The 27,874-nt window shown below is 50.9% G+C and overlaps 1 protein-coding gene across 4 annotated transcripts in view; it reads right to left on the bottom strand.

Annotated features, from left to right (window-relative positions):
• LOC139049592 (phospholipid-transporting ATPase ABCA3-like) overlaps positions 1–27,874 on the bottom strand; it is a 420,980-nt gene that overhangs the window by 30,351 nt on the left and 362,755 nt on the right. For all 4 annotated transcript variants that reach the window (XM_070525151.1, XM_070525150.1, XM_070525152.1 and 1 more), the window contains 2 exons: positions 24,583–24,770; positions 20,545–20,718 (listed from right to left, as the gene is read on the bottom strand). In XM_070525151.1, the coding sequence (XP_070381252.1) occupies positions 20,545–20,718; positions 24,583–24,770 (362 nt within the window). The remainder of the gene's footprint in view (positions 1–20,544; positions 20,719–24,582; positions 24,771–27,874) is intronic.

Here is a 27,874-nt window from a genome sequence, read left to right as displayed (position 1 = left end):
TTCGGGAACAAGAGCGGCCTCTGGATCGAGAGCGACTCTGGGGGCTCTCTCTGGAGCGAGAGCGTCCCCTGGATCGGGAGCGCCCCCTAGGCTCTTGTGGTGGAGGTTGCTCGAAGTGTTTCTTGCTTTCGCTGCTATGTGGTGTTGACGAAGCCCCATTGGTCGAAGCTTCCACCGTCGCACTCTCCCATCGTCTCCTTCTGACGACGTACGGGATCTGGAATCTCTCCTTGCACGTTTTGTCCGCCGTAGGGTGTGGGCCCCCGCACAACCCACACTTTGGCGTGCACTGGTGTTGATCGTCCGGGTTGACTGCCCCACATCCTCTGCAGGTGGACTCTTCGGGAGTCGGACAAACGTCGGCACGATGGCCGAGTTTGCCGCACGCGTAGCAAATATCAACTTGTTTGCGATAAAGAAAGCATTTCACAAGGACTGGGCCATAGCGTACGAAGTTCGGAACCTTGAGTCCGTCGAAAGCAATGATGATTGTGCCTGTGTTCTTAATTCTCTTGACCGCCAAGGCCAGTGGGTTTCTCTCGTTGACGATGTTACGTTCCAGGTCCGAGGGACTGTCGTTGAGGTCGATGTGGCTGATTACCCCTTTGCACGTGGTGTGGGGGGCGGCCTCGTATGCACTTACTTCAAACATTTTTCCAGCCACATGAATTGCTCTGATTCTTGTGTATTTGGAAGCGTTGTCTCGGTTGGGCGTGCTGGCCACCAGAATGTTTTGCTGTACGTTAGGACAAATGATGTCCGAGCTTATCTGCGTAGGGGTAAGACCCGCCGCTTGCACGATCGCTTTACCGATCACGGTCGGTCCTGTCTTGGCAATATTCAGCCCTCCGCGGGGTCGTATGATAATTTTGGCATGTTCCTTGGGCATGGGAGGCATCCGTGATGCCCTGATGATTTTGCTCTTGAGCTTATTTCCATTTTCCTGAGTGCTGAATGAGGCGCCGGCGTTAGGCTTATTCCCCCATACGCCGTCGCTAGGGCGCTTGGCAGAGTCCGCCTTGGCGGACATACGCTTCGAAACTGCCGACTGCCATCCAAATTCTGGTGAAAAATCTTCAGGAGGAAGATCCTCCCCGTCAACCGTCATCTGCATAGTCACTCAGATCTCAGAATTGTTGGTCCAGCTACACCTGATGGCGCCGATCGGCGCTACGCCGTGCTAGGCTTGTCGTTAGGGCCAGAAAGGCGGCGGCGTTGTCCGAGCACAAAAACGTTCATAAAATGGAAAAGAGGCCACCCACCGAAACAAGTCCAATATCGATGTGATCCTCTTCCCTTTAGACGTGCGTTGGTAACAACATCCGTGGTGGCGACCGCGCAGGCGCGTAGTGTGCGCGTGCGGGAGACCACTCAAGGTAGACGAGGGGAAGGATGAGAATGCAAAAGAGATGGAGTAACTCGACAGACACTGTAATGTAGGTGCTAACGATAATGGAGGATGTCCAAGGTGAGTTTCTGAAACGGATCAAAGAGCTAGAAAACTAGCTCAACATGGAGTGAGACGCACCGAAGGCAGCAGAAGAAAGACTTCGAACAGTGGACGAAAAACTGAGCAGGGCCGACATCAGGAACAGAAATGGTAGGGACGATGGAACGCCGTTTCCCGGCGTGACGGAACGGGATTGCGAACTATGCGCGTGGAATGCGCGGAACGTACGGTGGCAGCAGCTACAGAGAGCCTCACCTACCTTCAAGCGGCCACAAAAGAACAAGAGGAACGAACGGTGTCCGTGCCCCGTGTAAAACCTGAGTCATGAGAAAAAGATGGCAAAGAGATGCAAGAGACCTCCCCAGTATGAAGGAGTGAAAATGTGATAACACCCGGTGACTCAAATCTGACTAGGTGCTCAGAGGCAGTTGTGGAGACGGTGAAATGAGACAATGAAGCAGCGGTACGGATGTTTCGAGGGCGGATAATGGCTTTGTCATTCAGCGAGAAAACAAAACCTTGCAGAAATGCACACGGACACAACCTTGTAATAGTAGCGGCTGGGCTAAATGAACTGGACTGGCCCAGTGCTTGGCGAAGGAAGTAGACGACTTGCGCTGTTGTCCCCTCAGGTGCAGATTGTGGTGTGTACGGAGCTACGTGACCATAACACACATAGAGCGACAGCACTCACTAATGAGGCGATATGGAGAGTGAGCCAAAAGGAAGATTTCGAGGTTGGGAAAGCGAACAGGGAAATGAGAAGGTATGGTGGTTTTCAACGAGACGAAATCCACTTCAATCACACACCTGAGAGCAAGTAGTGGGCTGGCGACTTGCTGGTCGCTCAATTGCTTTTTTTGTGGGTCCCACGGCCGTTCAGGAGGCCAGGACAAGAAGGAAGAAGGTTCCCTAGGGTAACCTCAGACTAGCATGACCGTAAATAATAGAAAGAAGAGGAAATGAAGAAAGAAGAAAGCTCGCCGTGCTATAGGACACGTAAGCATGCAAGGTGGGAGAAGAAAGAAAATGTGATTACAGATTCAGGAGCAGTTATATAGGCAACAAATAGTTGTGCACGCGGTAGCCAAAGTGCACATGAGAGACTAAGAAATGTCATTGTTCTTTGAGAATTATATCTCGAGATGGTTCGAAAGAAATAAACTGGAAAGAAAGAATGGGGGGTCCGAGTGTTCATACATTTGAGAGCCAAAGGGGAAAATAAATTCAAACTGTCTAGAGCATACTAGGTTGTAAACACAAATATTGGCACGAAAGCTTCGCTGGGCGTAACGTATTTATGGACGCGAGAAATCCCAAAGAAAAGAACCAAGGGTTAGCTGGGACGCCTAAATGCCAAATGAGGAAGCAGCACAGCGAGTGACCACAAACATATCATTTTGAAATTGGGGATAAGCAGCTGGTGAAGAGAGGAAGGAGCGAAGTGAAAATTTTGACGCTAAACAAGTAACAAATATAGTGACAAGAGTCGAGGAAGAACGTGGACAATGGCCAACTAGAGTTGAAAAACAGTGAAATACTAAGTGCAATGACGACAGAACTACGGAAGGAGAAGCAACAGGCTTGTTGGAAAGGAAAAATGAAAGCGAGAAGCTTGTAGAACCGGGAGATACGAGAAGCGATTGATGAATGACAGAATGAATCACTAGAGCAAAGGCAGGCAAAAAGTGATGTTGCCGCTGGATGACGTGGACACAAAATGGGAAATATACCGGGAGAGAAAAGATCCATGGTTCAAATACTGGTTCAAGCAAAGATACAAGGATAAAGTGAGCGGTAGTTGTGAGAAATGGGTGAAAACAAGGCCACCCCTAGAATATATCTGAACCCCATAAACTTACTAGGCACACATCCTGGAACGCTACAACAACCCAGACATCCTAGACATCCTAGACATCCTAGACGGAGGCGGAAACCAATTGGAAGGGTTGCTAAATTAAATTACTCCCTAAACACAGCAGCCGATTCATTCCAAAGTAATGACAAGGTGGCTTTAAGAAAGCAGATAATAAACGAGACACGAAGGGAAAAGGAGCTCGTGTTGAAGAATTTAAGCTGGACGGAAGCCTAATAGAAGAGGCAAGGCTCCGCAAAACTGAATGACGACGTGGTACGAACATGCAAAGACTGCCTGTGAATACTACTTGATAAAAGCATAAAAAAGGTGAGTGAGCAAGTAGCAGCGGCTGTCCCAGGTGATGGCATTTGATAAGAAAGACTCTGTAGAAGCACGCTAGCCGCGTCCATGTTCTGCTGCAGCATCTGCTGCCTTGCTGACCATGGCGCCCGCCGACGTCCTCAACGACGTTATACCTGCTGCTTTAAATCCCTGCGACTCGGCTACGGTGAGCGATCATGACTCTCAGTCCCGTATCGCTCCAGGAAGGTGGCTTCCCCATGCTCACATCGCGTTCGCTCCTTTGTCAGCCGCGAGGTCCAACACGAGAAACCAGTCTTTCTTCTTGCTGCCGCATTCCCAGTGGCGCCCAACAAGGAGCCCTCTACTCCTTGTTGAGAGCGGTGAACCCGATGATAGCGGTGATGGCGTGAGCCTTCTCCGGGCCCCACGAGAATGGCATGTTCTTCTTTAGCGGATCTGTCAAAGGAGAGCAACGTCTGTGAAGGTTTTCACGAAAAAACTGGCTGTGGCTTAGCTAAGGTTAAGCACAGGATGCGAAACATACTAGCCTTTATTTTAACACGACAGCGTTAAGGAGCTCGTGTCACAGAAATGCCGGTGTCGTCGGCGTCGGGGTGCGGCGCTTGCTCAGGCGCACATTTCGTTGTCGCGCCGAACGCTGCGTTGCTCGACGCTTACCGCGTCCGATGCGGGGCGCGTAGTCGCTGCGCTGTAGCAAAGCCACCTAGAAACAGTCTCTGAAACAGTCTCTGTAGCACGCCGCAACCTTCGCTTCTCATTCCAACGAGCAGCTCTGTCTCCAGGAGGCATCTCACCTCGTGAGTGTCTAGCAGAGGCAAACGCAGCTGCTTATATACCGTCGCGACACCGCGAGTGACGGCGTGACTTGGAGCCCCGTTTCTCCTCTGTCGTGACGTAACGGTGTCACGTGGTCAGCCTTGAAGGCGATGCCGCGAGCGACTGCGCGAGTTGGAGCCCCGTTTCTCCTCTGTCGTAACGTCACGGTGTCACGTGGTATTGAAGGCGACACCGCCGCGCCTGAGGAGCTGGGTTGAGCTCTAGTAATATGCTTCGCATAAAAGCGAAAGTAAGAACACAGGCCAACGAAGCAGCGCACGTAAGAGGCAGAACGTGGCACACGTAAACTGCCTACAGCGCGATTTTTTTCTGGATCTGGTCGGACACCATATGCATCACCGAGGTGTCCTAACACGGTTATCTGACGGCGCCCGAATCGACGCTTCGTGAAGTTCAGTTGAAAGTAGGCTTTCCTCGGAAGACTGCAAGAATTGCAGCGAGTCGGGCAAGGCGGCTGTCAAACATGGGAGAAGAAACAATAACGTCGTCAAGGTAACAAAGACAGGTGGTCCATTTGTAGCCCTGCAGAAGAGAGTCCAACACACCTTCAAATGTCGCAAGAGCATCCCAAAGGACAAAGGGCATGATTTTGAACTGATATAAGCCATCCGGCGTCATGAAGGCCGTCGTCTCGCAGTCCATTTCGTCAATTGAAATCTGCCAGTAGCCGGGTCGAAGATCGATGGACGAGAAGTATTTAGCTCCGTGCAAGCAGTCCAAGGCGTCATCGATGCGTGGTAGTGGGTAGACGTCTTCTCGCGTGATCTTGTTTAAGTAGCAATATTCGACGCCAAAACGTCGGGCACCATCTTTCTTTTTCACAAAGACGACATGCAAAGCCCAAGGGCTGGCTGATGGCTTGATGAAACATTTGCGGGACATTTAGTCCACTTCTAATTGGATGACTCGACATTCAGCATGCGATACGCGATAGGGATGCCGACGAATAGGACTCGTATCTCCCGTGTTTATACGGTGGGGAACAACAGGTGTTTGGAATAATTACCTGTCGCTGAAATCAAATATGTTACTGTACGATTCAAGCAGGAGCCGTTGTCCGTGGCCTGTGCAGAGGCGAGGGCAAGTGCAATCATTTTCGCAAAGTCATCCATTAAGAAACCACAGCTGTTTGCTGCAATTGGCGCTAATAAGCCACTCTCGTCATTTACTCTCATTGTCAAATTCGGAACTACTAGAAACGCTGACTAAGAACATGCCGGCCGGATGCACTTGAGGGCACAGGCTGAAATTAAGAAGCCGTAGAACGGCGTCGTTATTAGTACCCGTGATCAACGTATGCGGAAATTCTACGTTCCGGTTCGAAAGCACGTCGATTACGGGGTGCAGCACATATTCACCGTCAGGAACCTGTGGCTGGCCTGCCAAAGTGACGTAACTGCCTCGGGTGACAGACGCATATCTTGAAGCGAGCGCAAGCACGGTAAAGCGGTGCTCGGAGCTTCGGCGAGTTGAGGCAGTTCTAACTGGAGAACACCGGTCGCGCAGCCGATGAGAGCAGAATGAGTGGATAAAAAGTGTAATCCAAGGATAACGTCGTGAGGGCAGTTGTCAATCACAGCAATGAGATCAGAAGTAGGGCGGCCGGCTCTAATTACACGCGCAGTAGACATTCAAAGAACAACCAGCACGCCGCCGTTCGCCACACGAAGCACTCGGGCAGCTTCTGAGCACCTTCTTTAAACGTCTACGTAGGCTAGCACTCATCACAGATACGTAGGCTTCAGAGTCGACGAGTGTTTGGACAGGTACGCCGTCTATTATGACATGAATTACACTTCTTGTGGACACAGACGGAGGATTTGCTGCAGTAGTCGTCAATGCAGCACCAACTCCGAGGGCCGCGTTTCTTAGTTTTCCGAAAGGGTGCGGCCTATTGCCACAGGGGACGAAAGCCGACATGGCTTCGATGACCGGGAAGATGGGCGACGTGTTTGCGGTGAACGAGACTAGTGTCCACGCGGCGATGGTGAGCGGCTGTACCACGCGGTCCGAGCAATGCTGGCGGCGCTGTTAGACTCAGTGGTAGGAGAAAGATCGCGGGTATTTCGATCAAAACGGCTCAAGTTGGTCGGCGTGCGAGGTGTTGAGGGCCACGAGTTGGAACAGTTTCGGGTGACAGGACTATTGCGGGGCCAGGTTAAACATATCGGCTGGTCGTCCGTAGTTATCCGCTCAGTCGAGTTGCGACAACATGGAAAGAAGCGTCGGGGTGGAGCGAAAATAGTCGAAGGGCGTTCTTGAGCTCTGGGATTGGCGACAGCACACACAGACTGCAAAACAATGTTTTCAAGCTCCTGGCAGATGACGGCTTCTACGAGGGGAACTGAAAATGTGGTTGCATCAGGGCTACGCGAACAGAAAGCTGCGGGCGCCATCACATCCCGTTTTCGTCTAACGATTCACACCACGTCCTGTGATGGCGACGCATGCTGCTGTGCGTGTTGATCTTCACACGTCAACGTTGCGGCACTATTGTGAAGTCTGGCGAATGGCTGCAAGGTGCGCCGGTTTTTGGCCTGCTTGAATTGTCGGCCCTCTTTAGTGATTTTTTCAACTGTAGAGCAGCTCTTGCACATGATGAGCAACGTCCTTAAGCATGTGTCTGACCTTCTCAGTTTTTGTTATGTCATGATCGGCTTTACGACAAAGTGCTAGCACGTCCTGGATGTAGGAGACATATGACTCCATGGGGGATTGGGTACGGGAGGCCAGCTCCTGTTTAACGTCAATTTTAAGGCCGGCTGGTCTGCCAAACAGCTCTGTCAATTTCTCTTTGCATTGGTCCCAGCTGGTTAGCTCCTCTTCATGATTTTCATACCACATCTTTGCCATGCCCCTTAGGTAGAACAACAGGTTAGTTGGCATAAGCGCAGGGTCCCATCTGTTGATTATACTGACGCGTTCGTACATAGGCAACCACTCTTCAGCCTTGGCGCCATCGGTCCCACAGAAAGTTCCAGGATCCTTGGGTTGCACAACGACAACCGAAGGTGACAGCGACGTGACTGGCGATGGTGAACAACGACGTTGATCCCGCGTGCTCACCATCATTCATGGTGCGGACGGTGATGCGACTTCCACATCGGAGCTCCGTTTCCAGCCATGGTACCCCACACCTCTCACCAATATGTTACGGGGATCTTGCGATTATATAAAAACTTTATTTACAATGTATATACAGGATGAGTCAGAATAACTAATATGGCTGACCACCAACAACAAGCAGAAGCCAGCGTCTCCAATCTTCTTTCTCTCTTCTCCCATCCTTCCGTAAGAATATTGCTGGCGTGGCACTCTTCTGGCCTGCCCTTGTGACCGCGTCCTTTTGCCGCACCTTCTGTCTCAAGGTTCCCCAGTTGCTTTCTGCCCTTGCTGGTGTGGTGGAGGTGCAGGCGGAGAAGCGCGTGCACATCGTAGCCAAGTATCTCGATTACTTCTGGTGCATGCAAAACCTGCTTGTTACGATGGAGCTGCCAGGAAGTGCAGTTGTCGCTCCCCTCCCTACCCTTCGACCGCTCCCAGAGCACGAGCTTCGCACACTGGGTAGACAGGAACATTTGCGTCAGGCGTCGCAGGGGCAAAGTGATATTTCGCGTGCGGCGAAAGCCCTCCTGAATGCATTCACCTGTACTGGATGCCATTTCTTGCGAAGCTGTTTCGACCACGCCCACTTCAGTGCGTACACTGCGGATGCTATGGTCACACTGCTACGGCCTGTGCTTTCCCGGAGAGGATGCTGTGCTGCGGTGGGCAACATTGCACAAACTCCTGCGAGCAGCAATAGCCTCGATTCTTTCGCTGCGGCAGACTTCAACCCGCAAACGCAACACGTTGTGCGCGCTGTCAGGGGGAGCGCAAGGTTGAAAAATTGGAGGCCGCTTAAGCTTCGCCTTCAAGAGTGGAACGTGATACCGTTATAGCACCCCGTTCGCACCGCCCACTCATTAGCTCGGCATGCTCTTGAATCACTCAAAGACGAAACGTGCGCCTGAGCAAGCGGAATGAACAAAAGAACTTGGTGTCTCGGAGGGAGAAACGATCTATGCGAGCCAAACGTGGTGATCGGCAGGGACAGCCAAACCGCAACGCACCATGAAGGCGGACGAGACCATGGGGCTGACGCCTCGATGGGATCGTCCTCTATCTCGCTTGGCAGCACCACGAAGACGTAAGACTCGTCGACAGCAGTACGGCACGCATTTCAGGGGATGCTTTACCATCAGAGGCGCTACGGCACAGCGATCACGTCAGACACGTCCCGCATCAGACACTGCACCTAGGAATCGCGCTGTGAGCAGAAAGACGAGGTGCGTCACGCGGGCGAGTGGTGATGCACTTGTCGGGGCAGCGCCGTACATTGCGAGCAGGGGGTCTTCTGTGTTTGCCGAAAGAGGGCTTAGCGTGCGCGCCAAGCGAAGAAGAAATGTAGCGGAAACGTACTTCGCTACGCGTTTGACTGTGACTTCTGCAATTTACATGCTCATAATTACCGATACACACTGCAGTATAACTTTCTACGGGACGTTTCTAAGGCAACACCGCATTCACTAGAGGCAATTTTGTACCGCTTTGAAGCATCGAACTCATGGCTGAATGGTAGCGTCTCCTCTCACACTCCGGAGACCCTGGTTCGATTCCCACCCAGGCCATCGTTCAAGTCGTTTATATTTGTGAATTGGCTTCCGCTATTTTTGCTCACGACCAACGCCGACGACACCTGCTTTTCTGCGATACGAGCTCCTTAAAGCTATCGCGTTAAAAGCGGGTGTGTGCGGGCCCTGGTCATCTAGTTTGATGAGCCCGCAGTGCGGCTTGAGGCTTCAGAGACTACGGCTATAGGTTGCGCTGTTCTGCATTCCTACCCTACCCAAGCGTGACGGATAGCCATTGTCAATTGCGGGTCATTAGATTCAGGATCCGAATCTTTCATCAAGCAATAAATAACCATTGGATCACTGGATATGGTGCCGCCCCACCTCGCAACGTGAGCTATCTGAGAATCACATGAAATAGGAAGGCTTACATCAAGCTGTCTTATGCCTCAGTGTCTGCGGCGCAAAGCAAGGATGCCTCTACTCCGGCATGTAGACCTACTGCCTGTCCTCAGCATTGGACAGCAGTCTAGACCGTGCCTTCCATTCTGGCAGCGACGACTCCCCATGCTGCCATGAACAATTCACCGGCAGATGTGGCAGTTCTATGCCATCCCATCAGGGAGAGATTCATAGCTTGACGCAGCTCCTGCATTATGGGACTGCCCTCCTAGCGGAGGGCAACGTCCTACGCGTCTACTACTTTGAGACAGGTGGCCCAGCCAAACAGAGTGGTCACCATAGCTAACCACCGGGGGAACTGCCGCCGCCAGCCGAAGGCGATGCAGCGCACTCGTTGTGGTGGCAGCAAGCTGGCCACTTGGAGCCTTTCCTGCGGGGCGATTACGATCTACTTTCGCTGCAGGAAGTTTGTGTGCCGGCTGAGGCGGTTTAACTCCCCGGCTATATCAGTTACTCCAGTGTCAAGATGTGCTCCTTCTTCTCCTGCTCTGTGACCCTCTGCCTGGTCGCCGGCCATCCACAAGCTTCCCCACGCTCAGCGCACCTACATGCGCTGCTCTATTCGTCATGCCGAGATCCCTGCTGCTGGAATGATGAGCTGTGCGATGAATGTGCGGCTTGGACCTACTGACACTACTTCGGCAAGCATTCATATGCACCCCTGGAGCCATTGGCACGCTCGCTGCCTGTTGCGACTGTCTGTCCATCTGGGACAAGAACACCTGCTCTATGACGACTGAGATGCGCATCATGCAGCCTGCGGTAACCGCAGCTACAACACCCGTGGCAGCACTATGCTGGATGCTATACTTCAGGCCGACTTTGTCACGATAAACACCGAAGAAGATACTTGCGCAGGGATACCCGCAGCTTCAGCTTAAGAACTAACGTCCACCTAGGCATTACAGCAGAATGCTGTTAGTACATTTTGATCATGGCTCCTGACGTGTGGGGGTCTGATCACCTTCCAATCCTGCTTACGCCCTTTTCCGCTCAATTCGAAATGTCAAAGTCCTGTAGGTTGATCCACGGGGATACCTTCCCGCAGGTCTTCGCCAACAATTCCAGGGGAGATTTTCTGCGGGCTGTTCGAGACAGTACAGCAGCGGCCACTATCTGGGCGACTATACAGCCATCACATCCTCTACCGGACCTGCCACTGCTTAGGCTGTGGGCCGCACGACGCCAAGCAGAGCACCGCGCCCTCCACACCAGCCGCCCTGAGCGCTGGATGGCCTTCAGGTAGATAGACGCCACCATTCAACGTCAGCCCTTCCTGAGGCGTCGGCAGAGTTGGCAGAGTGTCTGCTCAACCATCTCAGGTGCTCGTCACAGTTCCAAGTAGTGGCAACTTCTACGCTCGCTCCTGCATGCTCCCACAATACACCAACCTATTCTGTTCGTCGCGATCACCTTGAGGTCTGGCTAGATGGATCTGGCATAACGACTATCGGACCACTTCACATACATGTCTTGGCGACACTTGTTCCACCGATGGACCGGGGCAGTCTCCAAACGAGAGCGTCCTGCTTCCTGCTGTACCACCACCATTCCTGGACAAAGGAGCAGATTGCAGTACTGTCTGCCAAGGCGCCCGCCTCCCAAAGGTCCGTCTCCATCACCTCAGCAGCCTGCAAGGTATTGGAGTCTGTAGGATTGGTGCGGCTCGAGTGGATTTCCCGAGCTCTCGACTTCCCCCGGGAACAGCAGACTGCGTTCAGTCGTCACAGTGCACTGCTGACTCTATCGCGGACGTCGTATAATCCTTGCAGGATGTCAGCGGTTCTGGCGAAGTGACATCATGGTGCTTCTTGATGTAGAAAGCACTTTTCATGACTTGCCCTACACGGTCATTCGGAGCTCTCTACATGTCTTCGTGTTACGGGAGGTCGCCGACGTTTCGGCATGGCCTTTCTCACAAAGATGGGAAAGGCTGTGAGCTCCCAACGGGCAGTTGTTTCCGGAATGCCGCGGAGATCTGTGCTGAGCCCCTTCCTTTTAAGCTTGCCCTTGCGATCTCGCCCTTCCGCCGTCCCAGTGGACTTCAGGAATCGCGCTTCATCTCCGTGTATGTCGATTATGCAGCTCCATGGACGGGGGCTACCACTAGAAGCCCTCCAGCCATTCGATTCGGTTCTGTCGGCAGCGAATCCTGGAGGAAGTTGTTTCTGTTTTCTACTTCTATACAGTGGGCTTCTCCGTATCGTTAACGAAGACAAAGGCACTCCTCCTCTACCCCAGCGCGGTCATACGTCTCCGAGCAATCGAGCAGTCCGGCTGGGCCTTGGTGGCAGCCACATATGATGGAAACGGGCCGTCAGCTACTTGGGCCTGCAGTTAGACCACCTACTCTGATTGAGTGCAAGTGGCCCAGGCGTTCTTCACCAAATGCTAAAAGTGCAAAAAGCGGTTTGCCATCGCCCGTTCCGCTGCACAGCATGCACGCAACACTAGGGTATCCATTTGTACGCCGAAATGGCTATGTCCAAGCTTGTTTATGTGCTCCGCTCGTGGTCGCACCACGTGCACTCGTTCACCGCCTGCAGCTCCAGCACCGGAAAACCATCCGGATGATTCTTTGCTCGCCAAGGACCTCGCGCATCGCTGCCATGCTGCCATTCTAGCTGAGGCAAACTCTTGGTAGCTGTCCCTACTGCTGCTACAGCGTAGCCTCCATTACATTCTCCGGCTACATCGTGCCCCCATTGGACTTGGTTTTGCTCTCAAGGTTGCGATGGCGATGTATCTCGCGCATGGGCAGGTGTTGCGAGTTGCACGAGTACGTTGTCGGTCATCCTCCTACGCTAGCTATTCCACCAACTCCTCGGCACCATCAGCCACTGTTGGTTTCTGCTATTCTGGATGGCCTCTCGAAAAGGTTGTTCCCATCCTGTGCCTTGTACAAGGCTTCGATACTTCTGATGAAGGACCAGCTCGACGAACATCTACACAGCCGGCTCCGTCCATGCAGACTCCGGTCCATGCAGCCTCCTGCGTGATACCTTCCCTTCGGCGCTCGGGAGTGTGCCGGCTGCCTTTCGCGGCAAGCTCGACTGCTTCTGGTGCTGCAGTCTTCCGACTGGCTGCAAACCTGCTAGTAGTGGACCCCCCAGATTCTCCGGTTTTGATCATCTTCGAGTCGCAAATGGCGCTCCTGGCTCTTTGTCGACCGAACACCGCCGGCCTTGGCATTGCCCTCATGGCGGAGAAGCTTCGTACTCTTATTTCCAGTGGCTTGAAGGTGTCGCTAGAGTGGGTGACCTCTCACGTCGACGTCCAAGACAACGAAGAGGCTGACACGCTGGAAAAGGCAGCACACCATGCCGCTGTTCCAGTCGGCCCCGCTGTAGCTATATTCGATTATGGAAGGTACACGTCGCTGCGGCACCTTACGGCGCTCCACCCTGATTGGCGCGCCGCCAGCAGTCGCCCTTCCCGTCCACTTGCTGTTCGCGGCCTCGCAAGGCAGGAGTGGTCTCTCCTGCTGCGCCTATGGATCGGTTCCTCCTGGACGGCATCCTGGAGGTAAAGCAAATGCCTGACTCCATCCCCGGCCTGCTCCAAGCGCGGTGAGGGCGAAACCATGAACTACCTACTTCGTTTCTGCCCCACATTCTTTAAACAGAGGGCGTACACTCTACGCGTCATTCCGGGGCCTGGGGCTCCCTGCGGTCTCCGTATGGAAGCGGTTGTTTCCCGGCCGGCACCACGGCTCCGCCTTCAGGCACCTTGTCACGTTTCTGGAGGACACAGGGCTGGCGTGCAAATTGGAAATGCGCCGCCTGGAAAACGCTGACAACCAAGGGCTGTGTAATCGCCTCGACCTTCCCTTTTCTTTCTTCTTCATAGCCCTCTCCCCTTCCCTAAGGCGCTGAGTCATGCTGTCTAAAGGCACTGAGCACGTGCCTATGGGCTAGTTGGTTATACATGATTACAAAGAAGGCGCCAAATAAAATAACTACCTGGCGCCTACGTGGTTGTCTCGTGTCTCCACCCTTCATCTGTTGTTTTATTTGGCGCCTTCTTTGTAAACTCTCTAAAGGGCTGCCGAAAATAGCGCCCCTTCCTCTTCCCAACCCCATTCTGTCTCTAATACGTGTGTCACCGCGAGGAAAAAAGCGCCGGAAGAGGAAGGCACCTGGTGGTGAAGAATAAAGTAGCCATGCTCTCTGTGATATACAAGGCATTACACCGTCGAGATAAATGTATCACCCACGACCGCGTTCGCGCCATTTCCGTATGTGCTTCGACGCCGCAGTGCTCGCTGTGCATGTTCGTGGCGCCCATATTAAAACATTCTTCGCGCAATGCACAAAATGGTAATAGCACCTATATGCTTGTGCGTAACCGGTGTTCATGAAGTCAAATGTTAATGTAAGGTTTTTGTACTCCCGGTACAACAAAATCATATGGTTCAGACATATTCCCCTAGTGCAAGTGCGGGGTTTTAGCCCAGTAGTCAAGGTATCCGTCTTCTGGGCGTCGCGTCGTGAACTTGAAACTCACCACGTCCAACGTCTGTCCTTTGGAATGTGCTTTGTTTTAGACATTCCTTTCATCATATCGACTCAGGTTACGTGAGAAACGGGCGGACAGGTTATCTCGTTGGGTAGGCACAGAAGTGCTTACGAAATCAAAAGTGGAGCAGAGACCCTACCCTCTCCACGAAGTACGAGAAGAGTGTGAAGGAAGTCACGTTGTATTATTTACTGTAGCAACCACGCTTTTGGGGCGCAATGGCAGTTTTAATAATGTGCTGTATGCCCATGCGTGCGCTGCCCCGTAGGTCTCATGCCGTAGTGAAGGTTGTATCTCTACAGGATCGCGTGTGTCTGCGTATTTTGTTCGGCTGTGTTGTCGCCGGATGGGACTGAAAAATGTAAAAAAGCGTGAAAACAGCGTGCATACAACTTCGTACACCACGCACTACGCCACGGACGTTTGACGATTTGGGAATCTATTTGCAGTCTTCGGGGGATTCATCATAGACTGATGCTGGTGTACTTCAGAATACGTACGACAAACGCCTTACAAATCAGTGACAACTGGATAGTGCTCCTGCTTTCGACAGCTGTCGACGCATTTGTGGCACGTAAGACAGCCCTGTGATTAGGCGGTAAAGAAGTGGCTGCTGTGAGTAATTAAGGGTCGAAGCTTCCTTGGCTGGATATCTGTGTTTTCGTGGAACGCAGGGAAGTGATGGTTGGCGGATGTCGTGCAAAAGTGAACAAGGTTGATAGCGGAAAGTTGATGGTCGCACGAAGGCCCGGTCAACGCGCTAGGCACACGCATATGCGACTATTGTTCCGTAACGTGCGGAGCTTACCCCAGAACTCTGTTTCCATTGAAGCTTCACTTACCGTGAAAACAATACACTTCAGGCTGCTATCACTGGGTGTAAACGCATGACGACTTTCTCTTCTGCTGGCCTCTTCGGCAGCACGCTGCCACTCGTCACACCTCCGTGGTGCGGGCCGCCGAAAACACATTCAATAAAGGAAAACATTTCCTATAGCATCACTACTAGCATGCGTGTTTGCTCTCATAAAGTGCAGAAGGGCTAGTCATACCTCGCGATGTGCGTAAAGTCTGCTGCCGCGAATCCCCTGTCCATTCTCGCAGCGAAATGAGAGTGCACATATTTATCTTCAGAGAAGCTGGCAGAAGTACTGGTGGCGAAGGGGGGGAAGCCTCACAGTCAAACATGCGGAGTTGTCTATGAACTCCATTCAACGCTGGAGCCCGGTACTACGACGGCAGGACTTATGCAATGGTACTATGATTGGATCTGTTTTTCTGATCTCTACGGCGCTCACACATCCGCGAAGCCCGGCGTGGTTGTGCGCTGGAAGCGAGAAATGTAAACAAGAGAGCAGAATCTGCGCCCACAAGAAGGCGGAGTAGCGCCAGCTTCCGGCGTCACTCAGTTTCACAAACAATGACATCAGGGTTTCTCCGCATTTTTTCCTTCATCTATGGTAATGCCTGAAGTTCGCTTTATTCCGTCATTTTGTCGGGGCAGTTTCTCTCTTCTTATTTAAAATTTTCGCCTTCGCCGTGGTTCCGCTTAGGCTATGCGGACATGCGCACCACGTAGCGATTCCATCAACGAATCCAATCACGAAGTACTATCGTCATGTCGGCAGAGCATTGTGATCTAGCGTTGGAAGAAGTTGACAGTGAACTTCGCAAATTATACGACGAGGCCGGTCCCTGCTACTTTTGGCGCCTTTTGTGAAAATAAATCTACGCACTCTCACTGTGCTACGAGAATACGCAGACGATGACCGGCAGCACACTTTACGCACGCACATCATAATCCATCGACCTATGACTAGCCCATCAGTAGTTTAGGTTAACAAGCACACGTGTAAGTCGTGCCTTGAGGCATTGTTTCGGATTATTGAACAAGTTCCAGGTGGTAGCACAACGCAGCGATATGACGAGTTACAGCACTCGCCGACGAGAGAATGCGGTTAGATGCATGACTGCGTCTCGAGGCGCATTCTTCTCACGGTAAGTGAAGCTTCACGAAACAAAAAAAGACGCACTTTCGCCCGAAAGGCGAAGCATCGATTGTGATAGCAAATTAGTAGGCAGCTTTACGAAATCAGGATACTAGTCTATAAACCCGTTCTCCTGAAATCTTGGAAACATTACATCACTGAATTAGCAAGCATGGTGTCGGCGCGCACAAGCAAACATGAACACATTCCATTGGATGAGTGCTGACACTCCTCATTAAAGCGCTCTTCCGAGCAAGCGCGGCAGCAGCAGCGAGCGAAGTGACCTTCGTGCGGTCTATCGCTTCGACGCAAGAGCGGCGAGACAACAGCGTGCGCAAAGGTGTGAGCCGTCTGCAGATCACCTCCAAGACACGACGCACGCGACCACGCGAGAAGGACAACTTTATTGAATCATAATTCTGAGTGGTGCTGTTCAAAGTACGCACTTGTTCGCAGAGCGAAAGCCACGCTGTCTCCCCGTTTTCCTCCATATATCGTGCTGGAGGTAGCCGCGATCTTCAGTTCTCCTTGCGCCCGGACGCGAAATGCGCAGTTGCTGCCGGACCACCATGCCATCCCCCCTCCCTTCCATCTACCCACAGCCGTTCACGCGACAGAAGACAGCGCGTTTCATCATCATCAGCCTGGTTACGCCCACTGCAGGGCAAAGGCCTCTCCCATACTTCTCCAACTATCCCAGTCATGTACTAAACGTGGCCATGTTGTCCCTGCAAACTTAAGCTCTTCCGCCCTCCTAACTTTCTGCCGCCCCCTACTACGGTTCCCTTCCCTTCCCCTGGAATACAGTCCGTAACCCTTAATGACCATCGTTTATCTTCCCTCCTCATTACATGTCCTGCCCAAGCCCATTTCCTTTTCGTGATTTCGATTAAGATGTCATTAACTCGCGTTTGTTTGCTCACCCAATCCGCGCTTTTCTTATCCCTTAACATTACACCCATCATTCTTCTTTACATAGCTCGTTGCGTCGTCCGCAATTTAAGTAGAACGCTTTTCGTAAGCCTGCAGGTTTCTGCCCTGTACGTGACTACTGGTAAGATACAGCTGTTATACGCTTTTCTCTGGATGGATAATGGCAACCTGCTGTTCGTGATCTGAGAATGCCTGCCAAACGCACCCCAGCCCATTCTTATTCTACTGATTATTTCAGTCCCATGATCCGGATCCGCGGTCACTTCCTGCCCTAAGTAGATGTATTCGCTTATCACTTCCTGTGCCTCGCTACCTATTGTAAATTGCTGTTCTCTTCCGAGACTGTTAAACATTACTTTAGTTTTCTGCAGATTAATTTTTAGACCCACTCTTCTGCTTTGCCTCTCCAGGTCAGTGAGCATGCATTGGAATCGGTAGTTACTAAGCAAGTCAATATCATCAGCGAATCGAAATTTACTAAGGTATTCTCGGTTAGCTTTTATCCCCAATTCTTCCCAATCCAGGGCTCTGAATACCTCCTGTAAACACGCTGTGAATAGCATGTTTACAGGAGGTACTCAGCGCAAACAGTGCGTTTGCGCTCCGCTTTCTTCCTTTGCGTGCACCAGATTCAGCCGAGATCACCGGCTTCCTTCGCCTGGTTTGACTCCCACATAAAGCATAGGGCGCGCGGCGATAGTGTCATCGCCCTTGGACTTAATGTGGAGAATCAGGGCAACGGCGACGGCAAAAAATGCGACTGGAGCGCCCAATAAAATCTGTCGTAGCTCGCGCGCAGTGGCCAACAGTATATACACGTAGATGCGTGCTTCTAGCCCGTTGACAGGGCTCGCTACGCGCGATCGACCATGGGCCGTTTTATGTGCGCGCAGACGTAGTTTTCTGTCGAGTCTTGTTCACCCTTACAGCGCGTCCGCCTGCGTTCTGTTCACTGCCACTCTATGCCGTATTGATGTATGCGGTAAGCAGGGTTAGCGTCTCTATTGCTTACAACAGCTGCTTCTTGATCAGTTTTGCATGCCACGAGTGCATTGCCAGCTGTCAAAAGCGGGAACGCTGCACATCTGTCACTGACCTGCAAACCATTTATCGTACGTTCTGAAGCACAGCGGTTTCAGTTTGTGATGGCACGTTAGCACTGTATCCACCGAAGACAGCAAGAATACTACCAGATCGTCCCTTGACAGTAGCGCGGTACATGGTGTACAGCGTTGTATGAGCGCTCGTTTCACGCTTTTTGCTTCTTCGAATGTCACCTGGCCAGAAGAACAGCCGGCAAAGCACGGTATAGCTAACACGGCTGCACAAGACACGGGGACTGACCCAAACTTAGACATACGGTGACTTTAGCATGGTACGAGATCTACGGAGAAGCACACACATGAGTCTATGCCATCGTAACAAACCACCATTGTGCCCCGCAAGATGGCCGATAGAAGAAAAAATACCACGTGACCATCTCCACACTACTCTTCTGTTGCGGAGACTTGGCAGGGCCTGTCCTCAGTTCCATCCTCCGTGAGTATCGCGCACCCTTGGTTGTTGAGCTCTGACGACGCGGCGGGAAAGCAACGTGAACGACCCCGCATTTCGGCAGCAGGAACTTTCCGGTCATTCAATACGCCGAATGCTCCAGTGTGAAGGTGGCAAGAAAGCGAGTGAACTCAGAGTTCCAGGCAGCAAAATAGGCACGTTAATTATTTTTTTAGTAATAAGAAAAGGCGGGGGGCAGCAGTGCAAGGATGTCGCGACTGATAACTCTTAGTTTTAATAACAAGTTGTTGCACAGCAGAATGGTGAGTGCTAGGTATTGCATACATTCCAATATTGTGACTATGTTTTGGCCGTACTAGTTACTGTCAATTGAAGCTTATTTTCTTCATTAGTTCATGCACACTGGGTGCGTACACAAATAAAAGTGAAGTCAGCTTTCAAGTCCCTCTGTCGGTGTCATTCAAACCCATTCTAATCGTTCACGTTCTTAGTGGATGTGACTGCCGTCATTAAAAGTCTAGTTATGTTCCCCTTAGGACACAAAGTCTTCATATGTTTCAAAGCACACTTGCACGTAAGGTGAAATAAGCTGCAACGTCAAACAAGCTAAATAACTGTTCGCGTAGCAGCCAAAGTGGTGAACCCTAGATGAATTGAAACATTTGCCCCAAGCAGCTTATAATCACGATACCGCTGCCACTTCAAGCTGTGAAGTCATACGTTAACATGATATTGGCTTCTAGCGCGAAGTGAAACACGGACACAGAAAGGAGCAGACAGGACGAGCGCTAACTCTCAACTAAATTTTTATTGAAACGAAGAACATATATATAGGTGATTGCAAAAACCGTAGCATCAGAACATGACAATGTAAAAGCATCAGTTAAACATGTCAGTGGGTAAGGAAGTCAAAGAACAAAAAAAATTATTTCAGATTAGTACACGTATTGCGAAGGTACTGGAATTCGCAATCTAACAGAGACAACGAAGCATGACTGACACAAGTGTCTCCTAATCTTTTTATGTGGAAAGCCTCGATAATTTCCCTCGTGGTTTGGCATCTGTGTCTAGAAAGAATTTTTGTGTCTTTAAAGAAAGGCTTGCATCCACAATCGGAACAATGTGCGGCCAAATGTGATGCGTTAGGGTTGTTTAGTGAATGTTTGTGTTCTTTAAGTCTAATGTTAATGCATCTACCACTCTGTCCAATGTAAGCTTTCCAATACGTGTACTAATCTGAAATAATTTTTTTTGTTCTTTGACTTCCTTACCCACTGACATGTTTAACTGATGCTTTTACATTGTCATGTTCTGATGCTACGGTTTTTGCAATCACCTATATATATGTTCTTCGTTTCAATAAAAATTTAGTTGAGAGTTAGCGCTCGTCCTGTCTGCTCCTTTCTGTGTCCGTGTTTCACTTCGCGCTAGAAGCCAATATCATGTTACCGTACCAACTCGCCCAGCTGTCTATCCTTTTGCAAGTCATACGTCTTTCTGTGTTATTTTGTTGACAAAAGCTAACCAGCAAACTGAACCCTCCCAGCAAACTGATGGCAACCGGTGTGACAGGCCGACATTTTCTGAACATGTAGACTTCTATAAAAGTCTCCCTACCAGTTTACAGATACCATGATTTATATACATTGAGCAGCACGCTCCAAAAACAGAGTGCAGTTTGCAAACGTCAGGATGATGCGACAATGAACACTTGTGAAGGTTCAGGAAGAGTCATATTAACCTTCCACATTAAAGTAAACAAATTAGGAAATCTAAATTTTTGACACTCACATTTATGAAAAACAGGCTTGTGTTTTTCCTCTCAATGTCGCATATCTCGTGCAAGGCATTATGATGGTTGCAGAAATCACTCGATCAGAAGAGGTTCGAAAAACAGTTTCCTCTGTGCTCACACCTCAGCTTCGTTCTGCACTGACTTCATTTGGCTGTTAACAAATCGAGTACTCGGCTGCTCCTCGCTCGAATAGTCATTTTCCCATTGGCTTCGTTGGGTGATAACTTTGTCTGCACTTCGGCAGCACTCACTTCTGTGACGTAAGTACGAAGGTAGTCTGCGCGCATTTCTTGATCTCCGCGATGGCTCGGAAGATCTTGTTTCTGGACACGACGTCCACCCCCGCGTAGGGCTCGTCCAGAAACACGAATGGCTGCAGTCCCAGCAGAGCGGCTCCGATGGACAACTTTCGGCGGTTGCCTCCGCTGGGGAATGGAGAAAAACATTTACGTATATTATGGGGTTTTACGTGCCAGAACCACTTTCTGATTATGAGGCGCGCCGTAGTGGAGGACATCGGAAATTTCGACCACCTGGGGCTCTTTAACGTGCACCTAAAGCTAAGCACACGGGTGTTTTCGCATTTCACCTCTATCGAAATTGCGGCCGCTGTGGCAGGGGTTCGATCCCGCGACCACGTGCATTAGCAGCCCAACACCATAGCCACTAAGCAACCACAACGGGTTGGGAATGGAGAGCAATCGCATTGTTACATTGGGAATATTGCCGATTGCAAGACGGCCATTAAGTAGAGCGGCAGCACCCACTATGCATTACTGAAAAAGTGTAGAGGCGGAGGTGATGTTGGGGGCCCTTTTAAGGGGCACCGGGTTCACTCGCGTATGTACAAAGGGGGTGATGTGCTCACCTACCTCAGAAGCAGTGTGCGTGTGCCTAGCTAAGCTAGGTATCGATAAAATTTTTATTGGTTATTCTGAGCTAATGAGAGAATTTCCCTACTTCTGCTTAACAATTTCAAATTAGTCAATAAGGATGCCTCGGCATTGGACAGATTACAGATATTTTTTTGTCAACTTCAGCAACGGAAATAATTATTCAGACTATGTCACTGTGTTTGCATCCACTTGGAACGATTTACAATGCTGCCGTATTGTACTTTGCTCATTAAGCACAGAGTCATGTGCTCTTTCTGCCTCTATGCTACCGCCGTTCTTGAGGTGCACCATGTACGCTAACCTTGTGGCTAAGTGCTGGGTCCGCGCCCCAAATAACAGGTGAACCACTGCGCCGTGTTTATGCCTCTTCAACTGCCTCCTTGTAACTTACATGGGTTATGATTGGAGCTAGTTGGTTTTTCATTTTAGATTTAGTAAAGCAATGAAGGGGGCCAGTTGGGGAACGTTAATGGTTATTTTGCGCTCAGTTTTACACAGACGATATTAAGGAAGAACAGGACGTTGATGGACCAACCAAGCACCAACCAACCTACCAACCAAGTTGTAGGTTGGTAGTTTGCGCTACGTCCGTCATCGTCCTGTTCTTCCTTAATATCGTCTGTGTAAAACTGAGCGCAATATATCCATGTTCATTTTAGATTGTGTGGTACAGCGCGAATTAGGGACAAGGGACGCAAGAAAGCGCATGTCCTCGCTTTTCTTGTGTCCCTTGGCCCTGATTCACGCTGTACGACGCAATATAAAATGTGTCCTGGTATAGCGATGCCGCCTCTATTTGTCAGTGTTCTGGCAGAACCGCCATGAGTTTCCAAACTTTTTGTGATGTTTCTAATTTACAGGCTCCCCAATCGGCCCAAAGTTCATTTGAACGCGTCACCGCATCCGTCAAATATTTTAAACAAGCTTTTATGGCTAATAACAAGCAGGGTACAGAAAGTGAAGACGAACGAAGGCATACACACAAACACAAGTGCTGTGTGCGCCTTCCTTGTCTTCGTTTTCACGCGACAGCGTTAAGGAGCTCGTGTCGCAGAAAAGCCGGTGTCGTCGGTGTTGGTGTCGGTGGCGTTGGCCGTGAGCGAAATATCGCGGAAAGCAATTCATAAAAAAACAACTTGCAAGATGGGCTGGGTGGGAATAGAACCAGGGTCTTCTGAGTGTAAGACGGAGACGCTACCACCCAGCCATGAGTTCGTTGGTTCAAAGCGGGACAAAAGCGCCTCTAGTGAATGCGGTGTTGCCTTAAAAACGAGCCGTAGAAAGTTGTACTGCGGCGTATATCGGTATGAGCGTGTAAATTACAGAAGTCGCAGTTAAACGCGTAGTGAAGTACGTTTCCGAGCCATTTCTTCTGCGCTAGCCGCATACGCAGAGGCTTCATGCGGCAAACACAGAGGACCCCCTCCTCGTAATGTACGGCGCTGCCCCGAAAGGTTGCGCGCCATTCACCCGTTTCTCGCCTTCGTCTCGTTTCAGCGTATTGGGGTCGTGCGGGGACCGCTGCGAGTCGCGTCGCGGCCCGGCTGTCCGTGCCGATGACGACGTTTGGCTCGCGTAGATCGTTTCTCCCTCCGATACACCGAGTTCTTTGGTTCGTTCCGTTTGGTCAGGCACACGTTTCGTTGCCGCGCCGAACGCTGCGTTGCTCGGCGCTCACCGCGTGATTGGTGGGTGCAAAGTCCGATTCGGGGCGACTCGTAAGTGATCGCTGCGCCGCAGCGCATTGTCTTACACCCTTTCCCAGGTCGATGGGAACGCTGTTGCGTTCCACTCTTGAAGGCGAGGCTTAAGCGTCCTATTATTTCAGTGCACTGTTTGTTATTAGTCGCGAAACGACCCAAGCTTGCCTGGTTTTCCAATCCGCTCACTTAAGCTTTATTTTTACACGCAAGCATAACTGGCCAGCTCTTCAAATCGACGGTGCGTTTCTGAAACAAAGGAAACGAACGGCGAAAGCACCAGGAAGTCAAGAAAATCACGCGCCTGGGTAGTACAAAGGAGCGCGCTAAGCTCGTGGTAAAGTACCGCCATCTAGAGAAACGCTCAGGTAACGTTCAGCGAAGTACAGATGGAGAAACGAGGCCAAGTGGAAGGTAGGCGATGCGCGCTGGGTAGACCTCCTCTGGCAGTTATAGTTGTTTTCTTTGCGTTGCATACGTGGTGGGTTTGTCTCGTGGTAACGTCGTCCTCGCGTGCCGTACACTGTGTGTTCGAGTGAAAGCGTGCGATAGTGAGGCGAAGGTGGTGGCAATATCTCGCGCGCGCGCTGGGAGGAATCGCGGCGTATTCCGTCGCGAGCATTGCACTGTGACACCGGGTTGAAGGAACCGAGGGCGTTGTACTTCGGCCATGCGCGGTCACGGGTGCCTTATGTCTAAAACGATCTCCTTTGGAAGCCCACGTCTACGGCCCGTAGCTTTGCGTGTGCTGCGTTCTCACCGATGTGTTTGCTTTGAAGCGATAGAAGCACTAAGGTCACTTCGCTCGCTGCTGCTGCCGCGATTCCACAACGCCACCGTTTTGACAGCCGGTGTCCGCCGTGAATGTTAACAACGGGGGCGTTCTACTGCGGCGGCTGCTGCGTCTGTCGCGGCTGCGCCAGCCCTGTATTGAACACAATTTGTGATGCTGACCGTATAGGCGTCAAGGCGCACCAATGACCGATAGCATCGCGTGTGCCACAGCACCCATACGCTTGCGGGTCACCCGCGTTCGCGAAGTGAAACATCACTTCTGGCGATAAGGCAGAACGCAACCGCTGTCTGGCACTTGGCTGATAAATTATAAAATATTTTCTACTCTTTCACGAATTTTGCTATCCGATTGTTCATAATAATAGGACGCAACAAATTCTCAATGTCAGTGCCAACAGTCCAACCTTTTGAAGAAATCAAATGTGCCCTACTTGTCAATAGTGAATAGTCACTATTCTAAATAGCACTGTATTCGAGTAGTTTTTGATTTCAAAACGCCAACTTCCTACAACAAAAGGGAATATTGGCGCAGAAATGCGATACAATTTGTTCACGCGGGCATGCTATGTGCTTAAAAAGTGCAAAGCTATGTCTTTTGTGATCTGCGGAAATTGTCGTCTACGCGAACAAACTGTCATTTAAACCTAATGTTCCACACGCGTATTAAATAAAGCTTCGTTACAGAAACACACTAATCTAGCGAATACTAGGACGTGAGTATCGTTCTATATTTATAGGAAGAACCGTCTTCTGCTACCACAAAACAGTTCGACCAGTATTCGATTCTACTCGTCTCGGCACCATTCGATTCACATTCAATTCTTTTTTGAAGATTAGTACTCGCACACGCCTGATTGTAAGAATGCTGGCTACATAAATTAAATCGGCGCCCGCCAACCTGTAAACGCCGCACTCCTTCGGGGCGTGCTCGTCGAGGTCAACGACCGATATGACGCTGTCCACCATGGGCTTCAATTCGCTTTCAGGGATGCCTCGCAGTCGGCCGACCAGGTACAGGTACTCGTACGCGTTCAGCCTGTCCAGTAGGCCTCCGAGCTGGAAGCAGTAGCTGACCTGCGACTGCCACTGCGTGGCAAGGGAACAGGGGAAATGAAATTTATTTCCTCCTCAACGCCATGCAAATTAGATAGGTGAGTAGACAAAAAAGAATACAAAGAATTGTAAACAGGCCAAGATACGTCACAAACGAATTTTAATCTGACACATGATGTGTATGGGTCCCCAAGACAGCGAAGTTGTGCAGACAGCTGGGACGTGACGGCATGATTACAACTTACCACACTGTGCTGTTCGTGCAGCATGGCGGCTGCAATGACGTCAGTTCATCATATTCACTCCCAAGAGTAATCGGGGGGGGGATGATAATTCTGTAAGAGTGCACCTAGTGGACGGTCCATTTGGGCCGCTGCTGATTGGACCCAGCTGTACGAGAGAGGAGGAGACGAGCGGCCCTAGCCAATCAGCAGTGGTCCAAGTGGACAGTCCACCTAGTCGACTCTCACAGAATACCCCCGCCGCCTGCTTCAATGTCGCAAAGACGCTGTCAGAATGCCGGCTTCTGTGCCAGATACACGGCTGAACCGGCAGAACGACCGCAGTAGACGCCAACAGACGCAGCTTCGCACCGTGCTGGTGAGAACAACATGGCGGCTAGGATGACGTCAGCGCAAACCATGGAGGCCTGGTGCTCATAGGATGTAAAGGATTTGTTTGCTCACTCACGGTCTCGCTAGATCAAATCACGCCATGATCGCGCTTGATCGCAGCAGCATGCGCTCGAGCGCGGTCATGGCGTGCTGATCTCCGTGCCGGCTCACACGCAGAATAGGTGGCAGGAACACTGGTACCAAAGGTGACATGGGGCCGAATACTCGGAGTCATCATAAATCACAACATCAATGCAAACTCAAGCTTCACAGAATATAAAGAAATTACCGAAATTTCACGTACCTGATACGACGCATCATTAGCAAAAAAGAAAACGGACGTTGACAAAGGAAAGAAACACAACACATGAGTGCACTCGTGTTATAGTAAAGCTCTCTACACCGCCGCGTTCCTAATGCTAACATAAACGCAAATTATAAAACTCAAATGTTCCCTCAACATCCTTGACAAGGCCGTCCTAGGTCTACCAATATGCACCTCAAATCAGCGTCTTCAACACACGGACGGGCCCCTTTCCCACTCTCACCGAACTAACAGAACAATACCGAGACAGACAAGTAGCGTGTTTGTCTTCTAAGGAACAAGGATGCAGCATCCTGATACCAGTAGGGATAGTCCTCGTCAGTCCAGCTGACACTAGTTAATCAAAGCCCTCAGCCACAACGCAACATTGCATTTCCACACATACCAGCCAATATGGCGCCACACCTACATGTCTGGCTGACGTCAAGCACAAACAAAACTTCATCACAGAGACCGGAAATGTATCACGATATAGACGGACACCACACGCTCTAAAATGGGGTCGTACACGTATGCCATATTTTATTACGATGAAGAAGTTGGTCGGTGCCCTTGGCACGTGCGAGTGTCAGCCTGACTGGGACCTGGCTCTACCTTACATTACCTTCTCATACAACTCTTCCCGTCTCAAAACTGCTGGCTTTTCCCCGTTTTACCTCTTGTATGGCCGCGAACCGACGCTACCACTGGACACTGTGCTTCCCTCCGCCACAGCTTAAACTAGCGATTATGCCCGTGATGCAATCGCCCATGCTGACCATGCTCGCCATCTGGCGCGCGCTCGTCTACAAGTGTCTCAAGACAAGCAGAAACAACGCTACGGCCTCCGTCACCGTGATGTCCATTTTGTGCGCGGCGCCCTCGTGTTGCTTTGGTCACCATCGCGTAAAGTCGGCCTTTGTGAAACACTGCTTACCTGTTACACATGCCCATATCGCGTGATACGCAAAGGGACCGATGCCACCTATGAAATCGTTCTAGCCACGCCCCCTACGTCCTCCGCTGTGACAACCAGTGACATTGTTCACGTTGCTCGACTCAAGCCCTACAACTCTCCATGTGCCTTGGATATTTAACAGCACCGTGACGGTACTTTTGCCGCCGGGGGGTAATATTAGGCTATCATTGAGCGATGCTCAAGAAACGAGCCACCGCGAGAACGACGAAGAAGTTGGTCGGTGACCTTGGAACGAGCGAGTGTCAGCCTGGCTGCCTGGCTCCATTGTAAATAGCGTGTAAATAGCATTTTTAGTCTGTGTCTTTCCACACGTAACAATATAAATCCTGGGAGACAGCACCGATCGCCCCAACAGCTGGGCCGCTTCCAACACTCCCAACGCAGCCACTCCAGAAATTCAGGCGATATGTCATACAAGAAGCTTCTCTACTCACTAAGCTCCAGCCTAGTCATTTATACCGGCTCCAGCCTAGTCAGTTCCAGCATGCAATGCCGACTACTGGAAACGCACCTAATAGAGTCCTGTAACCGCAAGCAGAACATTACAATGACACTGAAGTGGGTACCTGGTCATGCTGGGATCGAGAGAAATGAGTTGCTTCATCAACGTGCCCGCGAAGTTAACCACAGGGCGCCCATGGTTCCTTGGCCAATACAACGACAGCGGAAGACTCCACCATGTACAAACAGCAAATATCTGAACATCACAAGAACGTAAGCGAAAACTGCGTTATTTTATCCCAGCCACACCCTTCACGGAACACGGAACAAGCACATCTTCGTGAAGTTCATCCTAATCCTCTCCTCACTCCCTAAAGCTCAGCAACTTCGCATGGCTAGCCCCAGCACACTGCCCCAAAAGTCCGCGAATATCAGATACAGAACACAGTGTGCACTTATAAACACTGCCATTACATTCTCTTATTTCTCTTAGACCCCCCCCCCCTCCTTTCAAAGTTATTGGCTTCAATCGAGCTCGGCGCATAAACACGGGCGTCAGCGGCGCATGCGCTCTTTTTCACTGTCCGTTAGTGGTGGCTTTAAACAAAGCTTTTTTCCTTCTTTCCTTCCTTTCTTGCAGTACCACGGCGCCAGCTTTCACCATAGCCTGTTAAATGCGCCCTGCTCTCGGCAGTACCCTCTACCATCGCTTTGAGATCAGTGCCGCTTGTTGCCACATGGTAGTCCGCCTCAGGAATGCTCCGCACTAGTCACGCTAACATGGTAGCAAACCAAGTGG

This window comes from Dermacentor albipictus, chromosome 9, assembly GCF_038994185.2.
Source record: "Dermacentor albipictus isolate Rhodes 1998 colony chromosome 9, USDA_Dalb.pri_finalv2, whole genome shotgun sequence".
Classification (NCBI taxonomy): domain Eukaryota; kingdom Metazoa; phylum Arthropoda; class Arachnida; order Ixodida; family Ixodidae; genus Dermacentor; species Dermacentor albipictus.
The sequence above is the reverse complement of the archived record's forward strand: the minus strand, read 5'-3'. Positions and strand labels throughout refer to the sequence as shown.